At 50.4% G+C, this 25458-nt stretch overlaps 1 protein-coding gene across 1 annotated transcript in view; it reads left to right on the top strand.

The window, feature by feature from the left end:
- The window catches only part of LOC121532286 (dystrophin-related protein 2), a 131283-nt gene that overhangs the window by 19802 nt on the left and 86023 nt on the right, over positions 1–25458 (top strand). Inside the window, exon 3 of the mRNA XM_041838143.2 lies at positions 21365–21521. Within this exon, the coding sequence (XP_041694077.1) occupies positions 21365–21521 (157 nt within the window). The remainder of the gene's footprint in view (positions 1–21364; positions 21522–25458) is intronic.

Raw genomic sequence — 25458 nt, 5'->3', positions numbered from 1 at the left:
CTAGTCCACAGACAGGACCCGACTCAGACTGCCGGGATCGTTACAGTACCCCCTCCGACCGAACGCCACCGGGCGGACTCCCCGGAGCGCCAGGATGGAGGCGGTAGAAGTCACGGATGAGGTCAGCATCTAGGATCTGTCGCCGCGGAATCCAACTCCTCTCTTCAGGACCATACCCCTCCCAGTCCACGAGATACTGGAAACCCCGGCCCCGCCGTCTGGAATCCATGATGCGTCGCACCGTGTAGGCAGGACCACCTCCGATCATCCGAGGAGGAGGAGGAGGAGGCGGAGGAGGCAACAGAGGACTGAGGAAAACAGGCTTGAGGCAGGAGACATGAAAGGTGGGATGGACTCTGAGCGTCCTCGGTAGTTTGAGTCGAACTGCCACTGGATTGATCACCTTCTCCACCACAAACGGACCAATGAACTTCGGTAACAACTTCCTAGACTCAGTCCGTAACGGAAGATCCCGTGTGGCCAACCAGACCCTATCTCCGATGGTATAGGTGGGAGCGGGGATCCGGCGACGATTCGCCTGGAGCTGATACCGGTCCGAAACTCTAAGGAGTGCCTTTCTGGCCCGATGCCAGGTCCGGTGGCAACGACGAATATGGGCCTGAACAGAGGGCACTGAGAGCTCCTTCTCCTGAGAAGGGAACAAGGGAGGTTGGTAGCCATACAGGCACTGGAAGGGAGACATCCCAGTGGCAGATGTAGGGAGAGTATTGTGGGCATACTCAACCCAAGGCAACTGAGAGACCCAGGAGGTGGGGTTGGAAGAGACCAGGCAGCGTAGCGTGGATTCCATCTTCTGGTTGGCTCTCTCCGCCTGACCATTGGATTGGGGGTGAAAACCAGATGTGAGACTGACTGTAGCTCCAATGGCCAAACAGAAGGACTTCCAGACAGCAGAGGTAAACTGAGGGCCACGGTCGGAAACGATATCACTGGGCAAACCGTGGACCCTGAAAACCTCCCTAACCAGGATCTCGGACGTCTCCGAGGCAGAGGGAAGCTTGGCAATAGGCACAAAGTGGGCGAACTTGCTGAATCTGTCCACGATAGTCAGAACGACCGTGTTCCCCTCAGAAGCGGGCAACCCAGTGACGAAGTCCAGGGCCAGATGCGACCATGGTCGCCGGGGAATAGGAAGGGGGGTGAAGTAGTCCAGAGCTGGGCCGATTGGTACTCTTATTCTGCGCACACACTGGACAGGCAGCAACAAAACCCCGAGTATCCTCGGCCATGGCAGGCCACCAAAAACGTCTGCGAAGAAACGCCATCGTCCGAGCCACGCCAGGGTGACAAGCCATCTTGCTGGCGTGGGACCATTTGAGGACAGCAGGACGAACCGACTCAGGCACAAACAACCGACCGGGTGGACCGTTACCGGGACCGGGCTGAGTCCGAAGGGCCGCCATCACCTCCTCCTCAATCTTCCACATAACTGCTCCCACGACGCAGTTCCGGGGGAGAATTGTCTCGGTCTTGGACCCACTCTCCTCCGTCTTGGAGAACATCCGGGACAAGGCGTCCGCCTTGCCGTTCTTAGATCCAGGTCGGAACGTCAGGGAAAACTTGAATCGTCCGAAAAACAACGCCCACCTGGCCTGACGGGAGTTGAGACGTCTAGCCGATTGCACGTAAGCAAGATTCTTGTGGTCAGTCCAGACAATAAACGGTTGCTCCGCCCCCTCCAACCAGTGGCGCCACTCCTCCAAGGCAAGTTTCACCGCGAGAAGCTCCCGGTTACCCACATCGTAATTCCTCTCCGCAGGCGAAAGGCGACGAGAGTAGTAGGCGCAGGGATGGAGTTTACTGTCCGTGGAGCATCGCTGCGACAGGATGGCGCCAACTCCCACATCAGACGCGTCCACTTCAACGACGAACTGACGGGCCGTGTCCGGTTGAGAGAGAATCGGTGCGTTGGTGAATCGCCTCTTCAAATCCAGAAACGCTCGATCCGCCTCCGGATTCCACTTCAAGGTCCTGATACTGGAAGTCAAGGCAGTTAACGGAGCGGCCACACGGCTGTAATCCCGGATGAATCTGCGGTAGAAATTCGCAAACCCCAAAAATCTCTGGAGCTGCAATCTCGTACCGGGCTGGGCCCATTCCAGAACCGCTCTAACCTTCTCCTGGTCCATCCTAATCTCTCCCCTGGAGATGATGTACCCGAGAAAGGATGTCGTGTGGGCGTGAAACTCGCACTTCTCGGCCTTCACGAACAGGCGATTCTCCAACAATCGCTGCAGAACCTGCCGGACATGCTGGACGTGGTCGGAAGGTTCCTTCGAGAAGATCAGAATGTCATCCAGGTAAACAAACACAAAGAGACCGATCATATCTCTCAGGACGTCGTTCACCATACTCTGGAATACCGCTGGAGCATTGGTCAGTCCAAACGTTATCACCTGATACTCGAAGTGACCCATCGGTGTATTGAAACCCGTCAACCACTCGTCCCCCTCTCTGATCCGGACCATGTGATACGCATTGCGTAGGTCTAGCTTGGTGAACACCGTAGCACCCTGTAAGGAGTCGAAGGCAGAACTCATCAAGGGCAGGGGATACTTGTTCTTGACCGTGATGTCATTCAACCCCCGATAATCAATACACGGTCGAAGAGAGCCATCCTTCTTACCCACAAAGAAGAATCCTGCCCCCAGGGGTGATGACGAGGGACGAACGAGACCAGCAGCTAGGGACTCCTTGATGTAGGTCTCCAAAGCCTCACGTTCAGGTCGGGAGATACTGTATAACCTTCCCTTGGGGTAGACAGCTCCAGGGAACAGGTTGATGGCACAATCATATGGTCGGTGGGGAGGGAGTGACAGAGCCTTCTGCTTACTGAAAACTTCCCCCAAATCGTGATATGTCTCGGGAACCAGGGACAAATCTGGGGGTTTAGCCTCAATCACCTGACTGGGAACCGAATGGGGACAGGCAGTCTTGAGACAGTTAGCATGACAATCAAGGCTCCAACTCGTTACCTTGCCCGTCACCCAATCGAACGTGGGATTGTGTTCCTTCAGCCAGGGGTATCCAAGGACCAGAGGAACATGGGAAGACGGCAGAATGAAGAATGAAATCATCTCAGAATGATTCCCCGACAACAGCATCTTAACCGGTTCAGTCCTCATCGTGATACGTGCCAGACTACTGCCGTCCAGAGTGGTAGCTTCAATGGCTTCCGGCAATTGCTCCTTGGAAAGCCCCAGCTGTTCCACCAACTCGGCATCTAGAAAGCTTCCATCGGCACCTGAATCGATAAAAGCGTTAATCGCTAAGCTCTGATTCCTGTTCATAAGGGTAGCCGGGAAACGGGGTCTGACAGAGGTATTGAGAGGTCGAAACTGGCTCGCTAAAAGTCCTCCCAACTTTAGCGAGCCGCGCAGTTTGACGACCGCCGGGAACCAGTGGCGAGGTAATGTCCCGAACCACCACAGTAGAGGCAATAGTTAGTCCTACGTCTGTGTTGGCGCTCCTCCTTGGTTAACCCGTGCCGCCCCACTTGCATGGGTTCAGAATCGGGAGACAGAACCTCTCCACTAATCCTGTGTGGTGGCCGATGATCGACGTATTCTGATCCAATCCCCGACCCGACTGGAACCTGAGAAGCTGATCGGTTGGACGGAACCCATTGCTTCTCCCTCCTTCGCTCTCGGACTCGATTATCCACCCGAATAGACAAGGCTACCAAGCTGTCCAGGTCACTAGGCTCCGGATAGGAGATCAACTCATCCTTGAGCTGCTCCGACAGACCCTGGTAAAGGCCGCTTGCAGAGACTCCTCATTCCACCCACTCTCCACAGCCAACGTCTTGAACTCGATCACGAAGTCGGCCACGCTCGCGAGTTCCTTGGCGAAGCGAAAACAGGCGCCTAGCTGCGTCCCTCCCTCGGACGGAATGGTCGAAGAGCTTCCTCATCTCGGCCGTGAACCCCTGGTATGAAGCCATGCAGGGATCCTGTCGTTCCCAAACGGCTGAAGCCCACTCCAGCGCTCGACCACGCAGCAACTCAATCACAAAGGCTATCCTAGCCTTGTCTGTGGCATAAGAGTAGGGCTGTAGATCGAACACTAATCCACACTGCATAAGGAAGGAACGGCATCTTCCCAGCTCCCCCTCATATTTATCCGGCGTCGGAACCTTGGGCTCACGGAAGGACACAGCTCCAGAAGCGGCAGGCGAGATGGGTGAAACCGGTAGTGGATCCTCCACCGGAAACTTGCGTTGGTTCTGGACCTCCGTCAGACCGGTAGAAAGGTTCCGAACTGACAACGCGATCTCCTGTAGTACCGTGCTATGATGGCCCAACATCTTCTCCTGATGGGTAATGGCATGGCGAACAGAGTCCAGGTCCGCTGGGTTCATTACTGGCCGGATCGTTCTGTCACGAGTTACAAAGCCAGAACCCAGAAGCAGACCAGGACAAGGTAAGTTGAAACGAAGGTGAGTGTTTATTTACAAATTCAAGAGTGATGCTGAATAATCCAGGGAACAGAGCGGGCGGCGTTGATTAGTTGTTGGGGGTGCAGTGGTTGATCCCATCATGGCTCGGCAGCCGCCGACCACCAGGCAGAGGTTGGATGAAGGTTCCGGACGAGTGACTGCAGATGGAACAAAACGGAGGTAAGTAAACAACAAACCAACAAGGTGCAAAAACAACAAAACTAACGCTAGAAGCTCTAAGACTGATACTCTGGTAAACCTACTGTTCATGGCTAACGATCCGGCAGGGAATGGATGTTAGGCCAGAGCCTAAGAAGGGTGATGATCAGGACCAGGTGTGCAGATTGCTGATGGGATACAGGTGCGGAAATCAAGAGAGCTCCCCGGAGCGTTCCAGAACCCTCGGGAAACTGGAGATCACGAGCAGAAAAACTAGTCCACAGACAGGACCCGACTCAGACTGCCGGGATCGTTACATGCTGGCGGTGCAGGATTTCAGTCCTTCACGGCGTAGTGTGTTACCAATTGTTTTTTTGGTGACTATGGTCCCAACTGCCTTGAGATCATTGACAAGATCCTCCCGTGTAGTTCTGGGCTGATTCCTCACCGTTTTCATGATCATTGCAACTCCACGAGGTGAGATCTTGCATGGAGCCCCAGGCCGAGGGAGATTGACAGTTATTTTGTGTTTCTTCCATTTGCGAATAATCGCACCAACTGTTGTCACCTTCTCACCAAGCTGCATGGCGATGGTCTTGTAGCCCATTCCAGGCTTGTGTAGGACTACAATCTTGTTCCTGACATCCTTGGAGAGCTCTTTGGTCTTGGCCATGGTGGAGAGTTTGGAATCTGATTGATTGATTGCTTCTGTGGACAGGTGTCTTTTATACAGGTAACAAGCTGAGATATCAGCTCGTTACCTGTATAAAAGACACCTGGGAGCCAGAAATCTTTCTGATTGAGAGGGGGTCAAATACTTATTTCCCTCATTAAAATGCAAATCAATTTATAACATTTTTGACATACGTTTTTCTGGATTTTTTTGTTGTTGTTCTGTCTCTCACTGTTCAAATAAACCTACCATTAAAATTATAGACTGATCATTTCTTTGTCAGTGGGCAAACGTACAAAATCAGCAGGGGATCAAATACTTTTTTCCCTCACTGTATATCTTAGGACAATGGGATCCTCTCCCTCCCTATAGTCCCCACCCCCCTCCCTTTAGACCCCAGACCCCTCTCTATAGCCCCCCCCAGCCCCCCTCCCTATAGTCCCCCCCACCAGCCTCCATATAGTCCCCAGCCTCCCTCCCTATAGTCCCCAGCCCCCCTTCCCTACAGTCCCCAGCCCCCACTCCCTATAGTCCCCAGTCCCCCTTCCCTATAGTCCCCAGCCCCCCTTCCCTATAGTCCCCAGCCGCCCTCCCTATAGTCCCCTCTCCCTATAGTGCCCAGCACCCTCCCTATAGTCCCCCCTCCCTATAGTCCCCAGCCCCCCTTCCCTATAGTCCCCACCCCTCCCTATAGTCCCCAGCCCCCTTCCCTATAGTCCCAAGCCGCCCTCCCTATAGTCCCCCCTCCCTATAGTCCCCAGCCCCCTCCCTATAGTCCCCCACCCCTCCCTTTAGTACCCAGCCCCCCTCCCTATAGTCCCCACCCCTCCCCTATAGTCCCCAGCCCCCCTTCCCTATAGTCCCAAGCCGCCCTCCCTATAGTCCCCCTCCCTATAGTCCCCAGCCCCCCTCCCTATAGTCCCCCCACCCCTCCCCTTTAGTCCCCAGCCCCCTCCCTATAGTCCCCACCCCTCCCTATAGTACCTAGTCCCCTCCCCTATAGTCCCCACCCCCTCCCTATAGTCCCTAGTCCCCTCCCTATAGTCTCCGCCCCCCTCCCTATAGTCTCCACCCCCTCCCTATAGCCCCCCACCCCTCCCTATTGTCCCTAATCCCCTCCCTATAGTCCCCACCCATCCCTATAGTCCCTAATCCCCTCCCTATAGTCCCCACCCATCCCTAAAGTCCATAGTCCCCACCATATAGTCTCCGCCCCCCTCCCTATGGTCCCCAACCATCCCTATAGTCCCTAGTCCCATCCCTATAGTCCCCACCCCTCCCTATAGTCTCCGCCCCCTCCCTATAGTCCTCACCCATCCCTATAGTCCCTAGTCCCCTCCCTATAGTCCCCACCCCTCCCTATAGTCCCTAGTCCCCTCCCTATAGTCCCCATCCCTCCCTATAGTCCCCAGTTCCCTCCCTATAGTCCCCACCCCTCCCTATAGTACCTAGTCCCCTCCCTATAGTCTCCGCCTCCCTCCCTATAGCCCCCACCCCCTCCCTATAGTCCCTAATCCCCTCCCTATAGTCTCCGCCTCCCTCCCTATGGTCCCACCCATCCCTATAGTCCCTAATCCCCTCCCTATAGTCCCCACCCATCCCTAATGTCCATAGTCCCCTCCCTTTAGTCTCCGCCCCCCTTCCTATGGTCCCCACCCATCCCTATAGTCCCTAGTCCCCTCCCTATAGTCCCCACCCCTCCCTATAGTCCCCACCCCTCCCTATAGTCCCTAGTCCCCTCCCTATAGTCTCCACCCCTCCCTATAGTCCCTAGTCCCCTCCCTATAGTCCCCACCCCCTCGCTATAGTACCTAGTCCCCTCCCGATAGTCCCCACCCCTCCCTATAGTCCCTAGTCCCCTCCCTATAGTCTCCGCCCCCTCCCTATAGTCCTCACCCATCCCTATAGTCCCTAGTCCCCTCCCTATAGTCCCCACCCCTCCCTATAGTCCCTAGTCCCCTCCCTATAGTCCCCACCCCTCGCTATAGTACCTAGTCCCCTCCCGATAGTCCCCACCCCTCCCTATAGTCCCTAGTCCCCTCCCTATAGTCTCCGCCCCCTCCCTATAGTCCTCACCCATCCCTATAGTCCCTAGTCCCCTCCCTATAGTCCCCACCCCTCCCTATAGTCCCTAGTCCCCTCCCTATAGTCCCCACCCCTCCCTATAGTCCCTAGTCCCCTCCACATAGTCCCCATCCCTCCCTATAGTTCGTAGTTCCCTCCCTATAGCCCCCACCCCTCCCTATAGTCCCTCATCTCCTCCCTATAGTCCCCACCCATCCCTATAGGTTCTAGTCTCCTCCCTATAGTCCCCACCCCTCCCTATAGTCCCTAGTCCCCTCCCTATATTCTCCGCCCCCTCCCTATAGCCCCCACCCCTCCCTATAGGTCCTAGTCTCCTCCCTATAGTCCCCACCCCTCCCTATAGTCCCTAGTCCTCTCCCTATAGTCCACACCCCTCCCTATAGTCCCCACCCATCCCTATAGTCCATAGTCTCCTCCCCATAGTCCCCACCCCTCCCTATAGTACTTTGTCCCCTCCCTATAGCCCCCACCCCTCCCTATAGTCCCTAGTGCCCTATTCATTCCAACTCTGTCTCTGTCTCAGTCTCTTTTTTTGAAACAGTTAGTTTAGTTACAAGCCTCCTAGTGCCAACACACATATGACATATCTGCAAGGGTAAGGAGGGAGGGAGGAGGAAGGGGAGGGAGGGAGGAAGGAAGGGAGGGGGAGAAAGACACAAGCCTCAAAGAGAATGCTTCTGAGACACCCCGCAGGCACGTTCTTTCTCCCCCTCCCTCCCTCCCTCCCTCCCTCCCTCCCTCCCTCCCTCTCTTTCGCTCCCTCTCGCCCTCCTTCCTAAAAAAAGACGCTCCACTCATATCTTGTGCATTAATGAATCACTGAACCACAAAGCAACCTCCGCAGGATAATCCCCCAACCTGATTATGGAGTTAGATTTCTATTTGCCTCTTTATTTCCTTTGGAGGTGATAATGAAGAAATGTTACATTTAGTGTCCGCCTCTGTAGCCCATGTTGCACAGGCAAGTCATTTTCTTTGGTCTCTTTTTGTGATCATTTGTTGTTTTTGGTCCTGATGGATTGGCCTGGGTTCTATTATCTAGTGTGGAGGAAACAAGCCTGTCTGTCTACCTCATGGCCAAGTAGCTACACAAGCATATCCGTCTACCTCATGGCCAAGTAGCTACACAAGCCTATCTGTCTACCTCATGGCCAAGAAGCTACAAAAGCATATCCGTCTACCTCATGGCCAAGTAGCTGGCACAAGCCTATCTGTCTACCTCATGGCATGGCCAAGTAGCTACACAAGCCTATCTGTCTACCTCATGGCCAAGTAGCCATATTGAGCTGTTTTACCAACACACACACACACACACACACACACACACACACACACACACACACACACACACACATACAGACACACACACATGCACACATGCGCACACATGCACACACAAGTACGCACACACACTCTTGTGCAATGTGTGACTGTGACAGCCCCTGACTGCTGTTGCCGTGGCCACACCCACGAGTGTATCGGCACTGACAGCTTCAGGAGGGGTTCACTGCATTCCCCCTCTCTCCCTCCTTGGCATCTGGCTTCTCAATGCATCAGAATGCGCCCATAAAAAGCCCTTCAATTTTTGTGCTCACCGGGGATGAAATACCTCCAGGACTTCTCTCCTTCTCTCCTCGCAGTCCAGTCCAGCCTAACCAAGCCCAGCCTAGCCCAGCCTAGCCCAGTCCAGCCTATCCCAGTCCAGCCCAGCCTAACCCAGTCCAGCCCAGCCTTGGTCTGGTCTGGAGCTGAAGCAGGCAGCTCCCGTCATGTGGCAATGATTCTAATACAGCAGCACTGATTCTAATACAGCAGCACTGATTCTAATACAGCAGCACTGATTGTAATACAGCAGCAATGATTGTAATACAGCAGCAATGATTGTAATACAGCAGCACTGATTCTAATACAGCAGCACTGATTGTAATACAGCAGCAATGATTGTAATAAAGCAGCAATGATTATCATACAGCAGCTTGGCACTCTATTTGTTTCACCTTCACTGTGAAATGGAAGTTGGTGATGTGATGGTTGTCTGTGAGAGTAGAGGCCCAGGCCCTGAGGCTTGATTTGTGGCCATTTGAAGCGCCCCAGTAAAGCTGCCCTGGGTGCTGCCTGATGATGAACAACCTTACTAAAGGAATTAGAGGACTGGCTCTCTCTGATCCGAATCAGCCCGGTTTCCATCCATGCTGAGTGCTGTGTTTCTAGAGGTACTCAAAGTGTGTGTTGAGACAAAGTTTGTGTGTGTGTGAGGAGACACTCAGCATGCACGTATGTGTGTGTGTTTGTGTGTGTGTGTTTGTGCATTTGTATGTGTATGTGTAAAGACCCACTCAGTGTGTGTTCCTCAGTGTGACAGCATAGAGACAGCTCTCTGGGCAGGGATTGAGAGCGCTGTAAAGCTGTTCACCACTGATTGCACACATGCACAAATGCACACACACAGACACACACAGGTGTGTGCTACTGCCCTGTGCTGGCTGCGGGTCAGTGGTTATGTTCTGCCCTGAGGACTGAGGATTCCCAGGGAGTATAGGCCACATGTGTCCCTCTGAACCCATCGATCTGATCTGGAGCCTGTTCCACTGGGGCCACACATCACACCATAACCTTCGTTCTGATTCAATTACCACTGAGCTGGAGGGTAGGCAGAGGGGGTACGGGACAGTACGCTCAAATACACACAGGATATATGGTACACTCTTAGAAAAAAAAGGTTCCTAATAGAACTCAAAAGGGTTCTATCGCTTGCTTCCTATATGGAACCACTAAAAGTTATATACTGAACAAAACTATAAACGCAACATTCAACAATTTTAATGATTTTACTGAGTTACAGTTCATATAAAGAAATCAGTAAATTGAAATAAATTAATTAGGCCCTAATCTATGGATTTCACATGACTGGGCAAGGGCACAGCCATGGGGGACCCAGGCCCAGCCAATTAGAATGAGTTTTTCCCGAAAATAGGGCTTTTTTACAGACAGAAATACCCCTCAGTTTCATCAGCTGTCCGGGTAGCTGGTCACAGATGATCCCGCAGGTGAAGAAGCCTAATGTGGAGGTCCTGGGCTCGTGTGGTTACATGTGGTCTGCAGTTGTGAGGCTGGTTGGATGTACTGACAAATTCTCCAAAACAATGTTGGTTATGGAAGAGAAATGAACATTCAGTTCTCTGGCAACAGCTCTGGTGGACATTCCTGCAGTCAGCATGCCAATTGCACACGCCCTCAAAACTTGAGACATCTGTGGCATTGTGTTGTGTGACAAAACTGCACATTTTAGAGTGGCCTTGTATTGTTCCCAGCACAAGGTGCACCTGTGTAATGATCATGCTGTTTAATCAGCTTCTTGATATGCCACACCTGTCAGGTGGATGGATTATCTTGGCAAAGGAGAAATGCTCACTAACAGCGATGTAAACACATTTGTGCACACAATTGAGAGAAAGAAGCATTTGGAAAATTTATGGGATCTTTTATTTCAGCTCATGAAACATGGGTCGAACACTTTACATGTTGCGTTTATATTTGTGTTCAGTATACAGTAGACCCCTTTTGTAGGGTTCTTTGAACAGAACCCTACAGGTTCTTCTTCACTGAACCAAATGTGTTCCATATAGAACTCTGTATAGAACCATGAATGAATTATGGCTAGGCTACTACTAGTTCAATAGTACTAGCTAAGAAGATAATATAATGCCATGAAATAATGCACAAAACAATACCAGCATAGTTTTGAGATTGTATTGTCCTAACAGTCAAACTCAAACACTAACAGTTTAGGTACAGTAATGCAAACGTAGTTTGGAAATATGCACTGTTGGTCAGGGAGGTTCTTTATTTGAATAATGGCCCACGTCAGTTTTGGTATCAACCTTCAGAGGGTTTATGCCTTCTTCATGGGACAGCTACAGTATGGGGTATTGCCTGGCTGGTTCCTAAGAAGAACATGAGGAGCCAAAACATGAGTCTATTGAATATCTGCAAAAATGAAGACTAAATAATATGCATACATATCATTATTATCATGCTGAAGACCAACTTACAGTTGTCATCAGCAGCAGCCGAAAGAGGAATCTGCCTCTGACTCCACACTGAAGTACTGAAATAGTAACAATGAGCTAATTGCCAATGTCAGGCTGGGTATATAGTTCTATTTGGCATATTCAATAATTACAATGACAGTTTATTTGTAAGATGAGTCAGCTAGCTTGTAAAGTGACTAATTAGAGGAGGCTTTTTCCTCAGCTAGCTACCAACCAAACGGTAGCCTATAAAGTTCCAACTCTAAAAGAGCCGTATTTATCTAGCTTATAGTTAATCACATGATTATGGCTTCATTTGTTTGAATAAAAAAAGAAACTTTGCTTACCATAAAAAAATTTGCTTATTGGTAGGCCCTATTTCCAACTGTCTTGAGTTCTTGTTATGCTGGATAAAAATGGCAGTTGATTTTTGAATGATAGAACCTTGGGGTTCTATCTGTCCAGGATTTAACCTTTTTCTGAAAAAGGCTCTTCAATTTTGACCAAAGAACCAAAAGGTTGTATATACTGTAGAACCCCAATGAACCCATTTTTCTAAGTGTGTACTGTTAACAGAGCTGTACACAAACAGATACAGATTCTCTCTACAGTATCTCTTTTTCTTTTACACACACGCGCGCACGTGCGTTATCCCACCCAATTGATCTACGCACAAAATAACTTCCTTCCTTAAGGGCTTTTAAGAGACACTCCAACTCTCTTCTTTGTCAACTAATCAGTGTCTAGGAAATGTCACAGGAAATGACAAGCCAGGCTGTGTTCTTTGACAAGTACCTTTGTCTCTGCAGGAAACAACTAATCCAATGTACCATTTATATGATTCAGACTGATGTCTATAGGTCTCCTTTTATTTGTATCTGTGTGTTTTGCTACAGCACTGTTTTGCACACCTGTTGACCTGGTCGACATATTGGCAGTAACAGTGACAGTAGCTCTCTGTTACTGCTCCCATCACCATGACTAGCTCCATAGTGCTCACTACCACATCACCATGACTAGCTCCATAGTGCTCACTACCACATCACCATGACTAGCTCCATAGTGCTCACTACCACATCACCATGACTAGCTCCATAGTGCTCACTACCACATCACCATGGCTAGCTCCATAGTGCTCACTACCACATCACCATGACTAGCTCCATAGTGCTCATTACCACATCACCATGGCTAGCTCCATAGTGCTCACTACCACATCACCATGACTAGCTCCATAGTGCTCATTACCACATCACCATGGCTAGCTCCATAGTGCTCACTACCACATCACCATGACTAGCTCCATAGTGCTCACTACCACATCACCATGGCTAGCTCCATAGTGCTCACTACCACATCACATTGACTAGCTCCATAGTGCTCACTACCACATCACCATGGCTAGCTCCATAGTGCTCACTACCACATCACCATGGCTAGCTCCATAGTGCTCACTACCACATCACCATGACTAGCTCCATAGTGCTCACTACCACATCACCATGGCTAGCTCCATAGTACTCACTACCACATCACCATGACTAGCTCCATAGTGCTCACTACCACATCACCATGGCTAGCTTCATAGTGCTCACTACCACATCACCATGGCTAGCTCCATAGTGCTCACTACCACATCACCATGACTAGCTCCATAGTGCTCACTACCACATCACCATGACTAGCATTTCTGCAATGTGCCTCCCTCCTCTCACATATCACCAGCTTTGTGGCAGTCAAAGCGGTAGCTGGTGGCACACATTCTCTCTCTCTCTCTCTCTCTCTCTCTCTCTCTCTCTCTCTCTCTCTCTCTCTCTCAATTTCAATTTAAGGGCTTTATTGACATGGGAAATGTATGTTAACATTGCCAAAGCAAGTGAAGTAGATAGTAAACAAAAGTGAAATAAACAATAACAATTAACAGTAAACATTACACTCAGAAGTTCCAAAAGAATAAAGATATTTCAAATGTCATATTATGTATATATACAGTGTTGTAACAATGTGCAAATAGTTAAAGTACAAATGGGAAAATAAATAAACATAAATATGGGTTGTATTTACAATGGTGTTTGTTCTTCACTGGTTGCCCTTTTCTTGTGGCAACATGTCACACATCTTGCTGCTGTGATGGCACACTGTGGTATTTCACCCAGTAGATAAGGGAGTTTATCAAAATTGGGTTTGTTTTCGAATTCTTTGTGGATCTGTGTAATCTGATGGAAATATGTGTCTCTAATATGGTCATACATTTGGCAGGAGGTTAGGAAGTGCAGCTCAGTTTCCACCTCATTTTGTGGGCAGTGTGCACATAGCCTGTCTTCTCTTGAGAGCCATGTCTGCCTACGGCGGCCTTTCTCAATAGCAAGGCTATGCTCACTGAGTCTGTACATAATCAAAGCTTTCCTTAAGTTTGGGTCAGTCACAGTGGTCAGGTATTCTGCCACTGTGTACTCTCTGTTTAGGGCCAAATAGCGCTGTTTTTTTGTTAATTATTTCCAATGTGTCAAGTAATTCTCTTTTTGTTTTCTCATGATTTGGTTGGGTCTAATTGTGTTGTTGTCCTGGGGCTCTGTGGGGTCTGTTTGTGTTTGTGAACAGAGCCCCAGGACCAGCTTGCTTAGGGGACTCTTCTCCAGGTTCATTTCTCTGTAGGTGATGGCTTTGTTATAGAAGGTTTGGGAATCGCTTCCTTTTAGGTGGTTGTAGAATTTAATGGCTCTTTTCTGGATTTTGATAATTAGCGGGTATCGGCCTAATTCTGCTCTGCATGCATTATTTGGTGTTTTACGCTGTACACAGAGGATATCTTTGCAGAATTCTGCATGCAGAGTCTCAATTTGGTGTTTGCCCCATTTTGTGAATTCTTGGTTGGTGACCTCACAACCATAAAGGGCAATGGGTTGTATAACTGATTCAAGTATTTTTTGCCAGATCCTAATTGGTATGTAGAATTGTATGTTCCTTTTGATGTCATAGAAGGCCCTTCTTGCCTTGTCTCTCAGATCGTTCACAGTTTTGTGGAAGTTACCTGTGTTGCTGATGTTTAGGCCGTGGTATGTATCGTTTTTTGTGTGCTCTAGGGCAACGGTGTCTAGATGGAATTTGTATTTGTGAGCCTGGCAACTGGACCTTTTTTGGAACACCATTATTTTTGTCTTACTGAGATTTACTGTCAGGGCCCAGGTCTGACAGAATCTGTGCAGAAGATATAGGTGCTGCTGAAGGCCCTCCTTGGTTGGGGACAGAAGCACCAGATCATCAGCAAACAGTAGACATTTGACTTCAGATTCTAGTAGGGTGAGGCCGGGTGCTGCAGACGTTTCTAGTGCACTCACCAATTCGTTGATATATATGTTGAATTGGGTGGGGCTTAAGCTGCATCCCTGTCTCACCCTGGGGAAAGAAATGTGTGTGTTTTTTGGCAATTTTAACCACACACTTTTTGCAAAGTGTGTGGTTAAACCCCCCCCTTCGCTCTGTCCTCCCCTCTACAATGGTGGTGAATGACATTCTGCAGGAAAAATTATACTTTCAGTGGTAGCTGCAAGCTGGAGATCTGGTGTGTAATTGAAACAATGGGGCACTTTCACATTGAGAAAAATGTTATGTATGCACCACAACACCGGTAAGGATATTAATTGCGTCATAATGATTCATGTCGTAGATATCATGCTTCAGGAGAAGACCCAGATGCAGACAGTGTCGAAGTAACAAAAGTTTAGGGGCAGGGCAGGCAGAGGTCAATAATCCAGGGTGGTGTGACAAGGTACAGAACGGCAGGCAGGCTCAGGGTCAGGGCAGGCAGAATGGTCAAAACCAGGAAAACTAGAAAACAGGAACTTGACAAAGACAGGAGAAAGGGGAAAAACTGGTAGGCTTGACGAAACAAAATGAACTGGCAACAGACAAACAGAGAACACAGGTATAAATACACTGGGGATAATGGGGAAGATGGGCGGCACCAGGAGGGGGGTGGAGACAATCACAAAGACAGGTGAAAACCCCCCCTACCAGGGCGCATACCTGGTTGACCGGGGTGCCGGCGTTGAAACTCAGCGATGAGGCCTGGGTCCAGGATGTCCCTAGTGGGGACCCAGCACCTCTCCTCCGGGCCATAACCCTCCCAGTCAACCAGGTACTGGAATCCCCTGCCCCGAGGTCGAACATTCAGGAGATGCCTCACTGAGTACGCCGGTTGGCCGTCGATGAGACGGGAGAGAGGGTTTGGCATGGAAACAGGAGACAAAGGGCTGTGAGACATGAATTTGATCCTAGACACATGAAAAGTGGGATATATATACGGAGGGTACGGGCAACAGAAGACGGCGGCAGGTAGCTTAGTGGTTAAGAGCGTTGTGCCAGTAACCGAAAGGTCGCTGGTTCTAATCCCCGAGCCGACTAGGTGAAAAATCTGTCGATGTGCCCTTGAGCAAGGCACTTAACCCTAATTGCTCCTGTAAGTCGCTCTGGATAAGAGCGTCTGCTAAATGACTAAAATGTAAATGTAAGACGAACAGCAGAGGGGCTAATGATCTTGGAGATGGGGAAAGGGCCGATAAACCGGGCGGAAAGTTTGCGGGACTCCACCCGGAGGGGCAGATCTCGGGTGGACAGGATACCTTCTGCCCGAGATGATACCGGGGAGCCGGGGTCCAGTGACGGTCCGCTTATCGTTGACACCTGGAGGTGGTCTTGAGAAGAGCCTCCAGGTATGACGACAGCGGTGGACAAATATCTGGGCCGAGGGAATGCCGACCTCTTCCTCTTGCTCCAGGAAGAGCAGGGGCTGATAACCCAGGGAACACTCAAAGGGCGAAAGACCCGTGGCAGAGCAGGGAAGGCTGTTGCGGGCGTATTCGACCCACACTAGTTGCTGGCTCCAGGTGGTGGGGTTGGCGGAGACCAGGCAGCGTAGAGTTGTGTCCAGGTCTCCAGAACCGTGACAAAGTCCAGGGATATGTGAGACCAGGGATGGGGAGGAACAGGCAGAGGTTGGAGGAGACCAGCCAAAGCTTACCGAGGAGTTTTGTTCTGCGCACAGATTGTGCAGGCGGCAACGAATGTGGAGACGTCAGGAACCATGGTAGGCCACCAAAAGCGTTGTCGCACAAAGGCCAGGGACCGACGGGAGCCCGGGTGCAGGTAAGCCTGGAGGAGTGGGCCCACTCCAGGACCGAGGAGCGGACAGCATCAGGAAAAAACATCCGGTTATCTGGGCCCCCCCGGGGTTCGGCTGGGAACCTGCTTCCCTATTCCCCAACTGAGTGCCGTCGCCAAGCACGAGGTGGGAAGGATGGTCTCGGATTCCGGGTGTGTAGCCGCGGGGGTGTAGCGGCGTGACAGCACATCTTGCTTGACATTCTTGGATACCGGTCGGTATGAGAGGGAGAAGTTGAACCAGGTGAAAAGCAGGTCCCACCTAGCTTGCCTGGAATTGAGACGCTTGGCGGTGCGGAGACATTCCAAGTTCTTGTGGTCTGTCCACACAATGAATGGATGTTCCGCCCCCTCCAGCCAGTGCCTCCACTCCTCCAACGCCATCTTCACCGCGTGAAGCTCATGATTCCCCACATCGTAATTCCTCTCTGTGGTGTTGAGGCGATGGGAGAAGAAGGCGCAGTGATGTAACTTGAGGTCCAGGGCCGAACGCTGGGACAGGACCGCCCCCACTCCGACATCCGAAGCATCGGCCTCCACCACGAACTGGTGGGACGGGTCAGGATTAACCAAGACGGGAGCAGTGGTGAAACGGTGTTTGAGATCCCAGAACGCACGGTCAGCAGCTGGGGACCATGTGAACGGAACCTTGGGAGAGGTGAGTGCAGACAGGGGGGAAGCCAGGGTGCTGTAACCCAGGATAAAGCGGCAATAAAAGTTGGCAAATCCCAGGAACGTTGCAGTTGCACTCTGGACGTAGTTTGGGGCCAATCCACCACCGCTCTCACCTTCCCGGGATCCATCTGTACACTTCCTGCTGCGATGATGTAGCCCAGGAAGGGGATGGTGGAGCGATGGAATTCGCATTTCTCCGCTTTCACAAAAAGCTGGTTCTCCAGGAGGCGTTGGAGGACCTGTCGGACGTGGAGCACGTGTTCTTGGACGGAGCGGGAGAAGACGAGGATGTCGTCGAGGTTGACAAAGACGAACCGGTTCAACATGTCGCGGAGTACATCATTAACCAGGGCCTGGAACACAGCTGGAGCATTGTTAAGGCCAAATGGTATGACCAGATACTCGTAGTGAACGCTGACTGTGTTGAAGGCAGTCTTCTACTCGTCCCCCTCCCGTATCCGCACCAGGTGGTAGGCGTTCCGTAGGTCCAGCTTGGAGAACATGTTGGCCCCCTGGAGCGGCTCGAAGGCCGAGGAGATGAGTGGTAGCGGGTAGCGGTTATTCACTGTGATGTCGTTGAGGCCCCGGTAGTCAATGCACGGGCGCAGAGTTTTGTCCTTCTTCTCCACAAAGAAGAACCCTGCGCCGGCGGGGGAGGCAGAAGGACAGATGAACCCGGCAGCTAGGGAGTCCTCAATGTAGGTATCCATAGCCTTGGTCTCCGGACACGACAGCGAATACAGACGTCCCCGGGGCGGAGGGGTGCCTGGGAGAAGGTCAATTCTGCAGTCGTAGGGTTGGTGCGGCCGAAGTGGCCTGGGCCTTACTGCACACCTCCCGGAGGTCCTGATACTCCGTGGGAAAGGCGGAGAGGTCCGAGGCAACGTCTGAGCCCCCAGGAAGACCTCCCGGGGCAGGCTGCACTGACTTCAGGCAATGAGCGGCCTATAGAGCACCCATCCAGCGCTCTAAAGTCCATGGGAATGGAGAGGGGCTGAGTGGGGATGCCCAGCTTGGACGCCAGGGTATCGTCCATAAAGCTCTCATCGGCCCCAGAGTCGATGAGTACCCGGAGAGATTTTGACTGGTTCCGCCACAGCAAGATGGCAGGAAAAGGGGGAGTAAGGGGAGAGGAAAAGTTATCCGTATGGCCCACCAGAGTACTCACCCCTACCGGTGAGCCTGGTCTTTTAGTGGACAGGTGGACACAAAATGACCAGTAGACCCGCAATACAGGCAACTCTTCGTGTGAAGCCTGTATTGCCGTTTGGCTGGAGACAGCCTAGCTCTGCCTAGTTGCATCGGCTCGGGAAGAGGTGGATCGGCAGACTTCGGAGACTCTTGGGGGAACTCGGGTAGCCTGGGGTTGTCTCGGCAACAGAGCCGTCGGCGACTTCCGGGATGCCTTGGAGGCGAGGTGGAATCTGACTTCCTCTCCTTCCTACGTTCCCGTAGTCGCCCATCGATCCGAATGGTCAAGGCAATGAGCGAGTCAAGATCCGTCTGTAGTTTTCGGGCTGCAAACTCGTCCTTTACTTCCTCCAATACTCCGTGCAGGAACGTGTTGAACAGAGCTTCCGGGTTCCAGACACACTCAGCTGCCAACGTGCGGAAATCCACTGCATAGTCTGCCACACTACTGGGTTCTTGCCGAAGATGGAGTAACTTCCGGGCAGCCTCTCTCCAGGAAAATGGAGCATTGAAAACCTTTTTTACCTCCTGCATGAACTCCTCCAGACTGAAGCATACGGCCGACTGTTGTTCCCACACTGCCGTAGCCCAGGCGAGAGCCCTCCCGGACATCAGCGTGATGAGATACGCTCTCTTAGAGCGGTCCGAGGGGAAGGAGGAGGGCTGCAGCTCGATGATGCGCAAACACTGACCGAGAAATGCCCGACAGGTTCCCGACTCTCCAGTGAAGCGTTCCGGGGGAGGTAAGTGGGGTTCTCGGGAAACCGGGGTGGCCGGGGAGGCCACGCTGCTAACAGCCGGGTTACTGAGGGGCTGGGAGGTTACCGTCGTGGTAGACTGCCTAACAGACAACCCGCGGAATTGCTCCAGCAATGTGTTAAATGCTCTGTCATGGCGTTCAGCCAAGGTCTGGAACCTTTCCATGAGACCACGAAGCAACTCCGCGTGCCTTCCAATGGTGGCTCCTTGGGAGGAGATGACATTGCGGAGCTGGTCCGAGTCTGCTGGGTCAGTCATGGCTAGTTAGTATTATCACGCTTCAGGAGAAGACCCAGATGCAGACAGTGTCAAAGTAACAAAAGCTTATTACAAAAACAGGGGGCAGGAAACGACAGGTCAAGGTCAGGCAGAGGTCAGTAATCCAGATCAGAGTCCAAAAGGTACAGAACGGCAGGCAGTCTCAGGGTCAGAGCAGGCAGAGGTCAATAATCCAGGGTGGTGTGACAAGGTACAGAATGGCAGGCAGGCTCAGGGTCAGGGCAGGCAGAATGGTCAAAACCAGGAAAACTAGAAAACAGGAACTTGAGAAAGACAGGAGCAAGCGGAAAAATGCTGGTAGGCTTGACGAAACAAAACGAACTGGCAACAGACAAACAGAGAACATAGGTATAAATACACTGGGGATAATGGGGAAGATGGGCGACACCTGGAGGGGGGTGGAGACAATCACAAAGACAGGTGTCACGACTCCCTCTGAACGTGCCTCATCTCCTTGTTCGGGCAGGCTTCGGCGTTCGTCGTCACCGGCCATCTAGCCACTGCCGCTCCTCTTTTCATCATTCCATTTGTTTTGTCTTGTTTTTCACACACACCTGGTACATATCCCCTCATCAGTCTCTGTATAATTATTCCCTCTGCTACCCCATGCCTTTGTGTGTTATTGTTCCATGTGGAGGTGTTGCTAGCTCGTCTTTACATTTTACATTTACGTCATTTAGCAGATGCTCTTATCCAGAGCAACTTACAAATTGGTGCATTCACCTTATAGCCAGTGGGATAACCACTTTACAATATGTTATTTTTTTTTGGGGGGGTGGGGTAAGAGGATTACTTTATCCTATCCCAGGTATTCCTTAAAGAGGTGGGGTTTCAAGTGTCTCCGGAAGGTGGTGAGTGACTCCGCTGTTCTGGCATCGTGAGGGAGCTTGTTCCACCATTGGGGTGCCAGAGCAGCAAACAGTGTTGACTGGGCTGAGCGGGAACTGTGCTTCCGCAGAGGTAGGGGGGCCAGCAGGCCAGAGGTGGATGAACGCAATGCCCTCGTTTGGGTGTAGGGACTGATCAGAGCCTGAAGGTACGGAGGTGCCGTTCCCCTCACAGCTCCGTAGGCAAGCACCATGGTCTTGTAGCAGATGTGAGCTTCAACTGGAAGCCAGTGGAGTGTGCGGAGGAGCGGGGTGACGTGAGACAACTTGGGAAGGTTGAACACCAGACGGTCTGCGGCATTCTGGATGAGTTGTAGGGGTTTAATGGCACAGGCAGGGAGCCCAGCCAACAGCGAGTTGCAGTGATCCAGACGTGAGATGACAAGTGCCTGGATTAGGACCTGTGCCGCTTCCTGTGTAAGGCAGGGTCGTACTCTCCGAATGTTGTAGAGCATGAACCTACAGGATCGGGTCACCGCCTTGATGTTAGCGGAGAACGACAGGGTGTTGTCCAGGGTCACGCCAAGGCTCTTTGCACTCTTTGTGTTGAGCATTATGTTACTTTTATCGCCGGGATATTCACCCGCACTGTATTTGGTTTACGCATTGCTGCGGACTGCTGTATTGGCCAAATAAACCCTATTCATTGGATTCACACCTCCTGCGCCTGGCTCCGTCCTACTCACCTTGTTACAACAGGTGAAACAGATCAGGGTGTGACAGTAGAAACTCATCCAGCAACAACACATACTTTTTACTTATACTGATTGAATATCTCATATGTTCCTTCACCATCTCATACATTTAGGCTTTTGTCATGTTTTTAAAGTTGCATTTGTTACATCTAGTGATGCTCTTTTCATACTGGGGATTGTGGGATGGCAGTTTACGAATGTCACCCAATTGCTAAATGTGTTGGGTATCATGAGCAGCCATTGGCTGACTGTCGTTGTGCTCTGTTTGTCTTTCTGTTTGTCTGCCTGTCTGCCTGTCTGCCTGCCTGCAGAGTGCGGCTAGAAGCGTTCTCCGACAACAGTGGGAAGCTGCAGCTCTCCCTGCAGGAGATCATAGAATGGCTGACGGCCAAGGACGAGGAGCTGTCGGAGCAGCTGCCCATAGGTGGCGATGTGGGGGCCGTCCAACACCAGAGGGAGTTCCACCAGGTACTGTGTTGGGCCCATTTCAAAAACGACATCACACAAACATGCCAAACTAGTATGTAGTCAGGATGTTCTTGTAAGGCAGAGCTCTCCAACCTTGTTCCTGGACCATCGTGTAGGTTTCTAGGAACAGCTTTAGAGAGCCCTGTTGTAAGGCAAACCAACATTATTTTATTCCCAGTTTCTTTTGTGGCATTAAGGACCATGAGTATGATCAGTTTCTATGGCTTCTATAGGACTGAATGAATGGACTATAGGCAGATACACAGTGATCACAGTGTGCTATAGCTAACACTAACCCTTCACAGTTTCTCCCTAGAAACTCCTTAGTTACCTGTTTGAAATGAATAGGACCACTAGGCTATGTTTCAGTGCTGTCACACTAACCTTAGTTTAGCCGGATTAACATTAAGGATAGAGGGTAACCACTTAGATAGGAGTACATAGCTCTTCCCTCCATCCCTTCACAGGGATTTACCTACTTTCAATTAGCAACCACTTTAATTTGAGGCTCTCTTAATTTGGCCATGTATCAAAATAACGACTCTATTTCAGCATTTAAGACTCTGGCTGTTATCTGCAGGAGAGATCTGAGGCAACAAGATGGCTGTGGTGTGTGTTAAAGCCGCCCAGTGGTGAAACTATAAAGATACCCTGAACTGCCGTTAAGTAAGAAGAGTGCCTCAGCTGAAATCTTTTTAATTGACATGTTAAAAATCCATTGCTACTCTGTGAGAGGGGAATAAAACTGGTTAAAAGCTGAGAGTAGTGGAGCCAAGCAGATGAAGGGTGCAGAATATAAGAGGGAGAGAGATAGTCTCTCAAATTCAGGGGGCTTGTTCTGCACTCCTCCTCATGCTGTGGCAGAACATTGAGAAAATCCTTCCTTGCAATGGTTCCTGGGTTGTTTATCCATTTCCCAGTAAAAACACCTCCATTTGGTGTGAGATCTCTCCCGAACACAAACAGGCAGGCAGGAAGGCAGCTACACACACACACACACACACACATATATATATATATATATATATATATATATATATATATACACACACACACACACAGAGAGAGAGACAGATACACACCATAATTGGTCATGTACTACAGCAGAATGCGCTTTCCCCCTTTGTTCCAATTTTCTGTGCTGTCAGTTTGTGCAGTGTGTCTCTGAGGGGGAGAGTCGTATTGACAGTGAGAGTGGTCCTCGCCTCCCTCCTCCCCCCCCCCCCCCCTACCCCGACCGACTGGCACTGTGAAATCAGCTTCCCAATTAACAGGACAAAAACCACCCAGTCACACACCATCTCTCTCTCTCTCTCTCTCTCTCTCTCTCTCTCTCTCTCTCTCTCTCTCTCTCTCTCTCTCTCTCTCTCTCTCTCTCTCTCTCTCTCTCTCTCTCTCTCTCTCTCTCTCTCTCTCTCTCTCTCTCTCTCTCTCTCTCTCTCTCTCTCTCTCTCTCTCTATCTCTATCTGTCTGTCTCCCTCTCTACTGTCCTGTTTCCTGCCTCCCATACTGCTGATTCTGTTACTCAATACGAACCAGTATGACTCAGTATGACTCAGTATGAACCAGTATGATCTACTGTGAAGACCGTGAAGTGTCAAAAACTATAGCCCCCTTCCTCTTCTCTCCATCCCCCTCTTTCCTCCCCCCTTTCCTCCCCCCTTTCCTCCCACCACCACTTGTCTTTTCTCTATGTCCCCATTTTAAATGCAGTATTCCTTTATAATCTATCTAAGATGTTCCCACTCCCCAAGCACGGCGTTGCTCTAAAACCTTTCCAACAAAGCGGAGAGGGAAATTGCATTGAGTTTTCTGTGGAGAATTACAGGGTTTTAAGAAATGAGAATTATTGATCTTAAGTAGATTTATTCTTCTGTGTTTTGGTACGTGGGGATGTGTGCCTTTCAATTTGTGTGTGTGTGTGTGTGCATCGCTCTAAGTATGTGTGTGTGTGTAGCGTTCAAAAAGTGTGTGTGTGTGTAGTGCAGAATCTAATCATCTACAGAACAGAGAGATGATGAAAGCTGTGTTGTGAGAAAGCTCAGTGTAATGGGGTCTCTGAGGGCCCCAAACATAAATGGGGGACTGTCAACATGTTTGGAGGGGGTAATGAAACCATTTCCTCCTCTGACTTTTCCTTCTCTTCCAGCATGCATAATGTAGCCTAATCGGAGCTGAAGTCTTTATTTGGAATGTTCCTTCAGCTAATGACGGAACCCCTCAGTGTGAAATTTAACTGGAATTAAAGTTTTAACGCGGCGGAGGCCTGAGGGAGGGAAGCAACCCCCCCCCCCCCCCAATCCCACCCTGGGTAGCAACCATTCCCTCAGAAAAATGAGAAAAGCGAGTTAAAATCCTGTCCTTAGTAACCTCACCAGGAAATCTTATCAAGAACCGCAGCTCCTGCACAGATCAGGTTTTTGCATGTTTGCTTAGCGTCGGTTGTATTTGTCAGTTCAGTGGGGCTTCGTAATTAATTCAGTCAGCGAGGAGAGAGGCTGGTGTTATCAGGGAGTGACTGGCTGCGGTTGTGGGGTTTAGGAGGCACTGAAAGACAGTCGCTGCTCGCCACGGGGGGAAGTAAGCTTGTAGTCTAGCAGATTTCACATAGAAAATTGTAATCTCTTCATGTACTAAGAGGATCGCGCCTCTGGCTTTTCCTAAATAAATTACATGGAAGGAGGGAATATATGTCACTTTTATACCATATTAATTCATGTAGATTCAAGTTTATACCTACTGGAAGTTGAGTAGTGAATGGAGATTAGCTGTTGAGGAAGAGAGAGGCTGGTTAACACTGGGGGTCCTTGAGACCCAGAGATTTCTCAGAGCCCTATGGGCCCCATGGTCAAAAGTAGAGTACTATGTAGAGAATAAGGTGCCATTTCAGGGGCCATCTAGGAGTCATTCATTCCATTGGGGGTGTGTTGGTTTCTAAATCTGCAGTAGAAATCTGGATAATGTGCATGTACTCAGGCAGTTCAAGGTCTCCATGATTTGCATGAGCAGCATTGCAGGAACAAAACCAGGGGGAGCCAGCCTCTCTAGCTAATGGTGTGACATCTGCTGATGTAAAAAGGGCTTTATAAATACACTTAATTTTTTACTTTTTTACATTGTAGAATAATAGTGAAGACATCAAAACTATGAAATAACACATATGGAATCATGTAGTAACCAAAAAAGTGTTAAACAAATGAAAATATATGTTATATTTGAGATTCTTCAAATAGCCACCCTTTGCCTTGATGACAGTTGGGATGGGTGATTTGAAGGAGTCAGCCGCAGGAGGGTAAATCACAGAATAACAGGATTTATTCCGGAATACAGAGTTACGCAGTAATGTGTCAAAACAGTCCAGTGTGCAAAACAGGAACCAACAAGGCACACAGGGAAAATAACCTGGCAAAACAAAATACAATGAGCACAAACAAGCTTCGCTCTCCTCACAATAAACAATCACACACAATGACAAGGGGGCAGAGGGAACACTTATACAGGTACTGATGAGGGGATATGAACCAGGTGTGTGTAATAAGCAAGACAAAACAAATGGAATGATGAGTTGAGGAGTGGCAGTGGCTAGAAGGCCGGTGACGACGAATGCCAAAACCTGCCTGAACCAGGAGAGGAGGCAGCTTCGGAGGAAGTCGTGACAGTACCTCAAGGGATCGAGGATATCCCTCACCGGGACCCAGCACCGCTCCTCCGGACCGTACCCCTCCCACTCCACGAGGTACTGAAAGCCCCCCACCCGACGCCTCGAATCCAGGATGGAATGGACGGAGTACGCCGGGGCCCCCTCGATGTCCAGAGGAGGCGGAGGGACCTCCCGCACCTCAGACTCCTGGAGCGGACCAGCCACCACCTGCCTGAGGAGAGACACTTGGAATGAGGGGTTAATACGATAATCTGGTGGGAGTAATAACCTATAGG

Source organism: Coregonus clupeaformis, chromosome 2 (assembly GCF_020615455.1).
Source record: "Coregonus clupeaformis isolate EN_2021a chromosome 2, ASM2061545v1, whole genome shotgun sequence".
NCBI lineage: Eukaryota > Metazoa > Chordata > Actinopteri > Salmoniformes > Salmonidae > Coregonus > Coregonus clupeaformis.
This window is presented reverse-complemented; position numbering and strand designations above follow the sequence as displayed.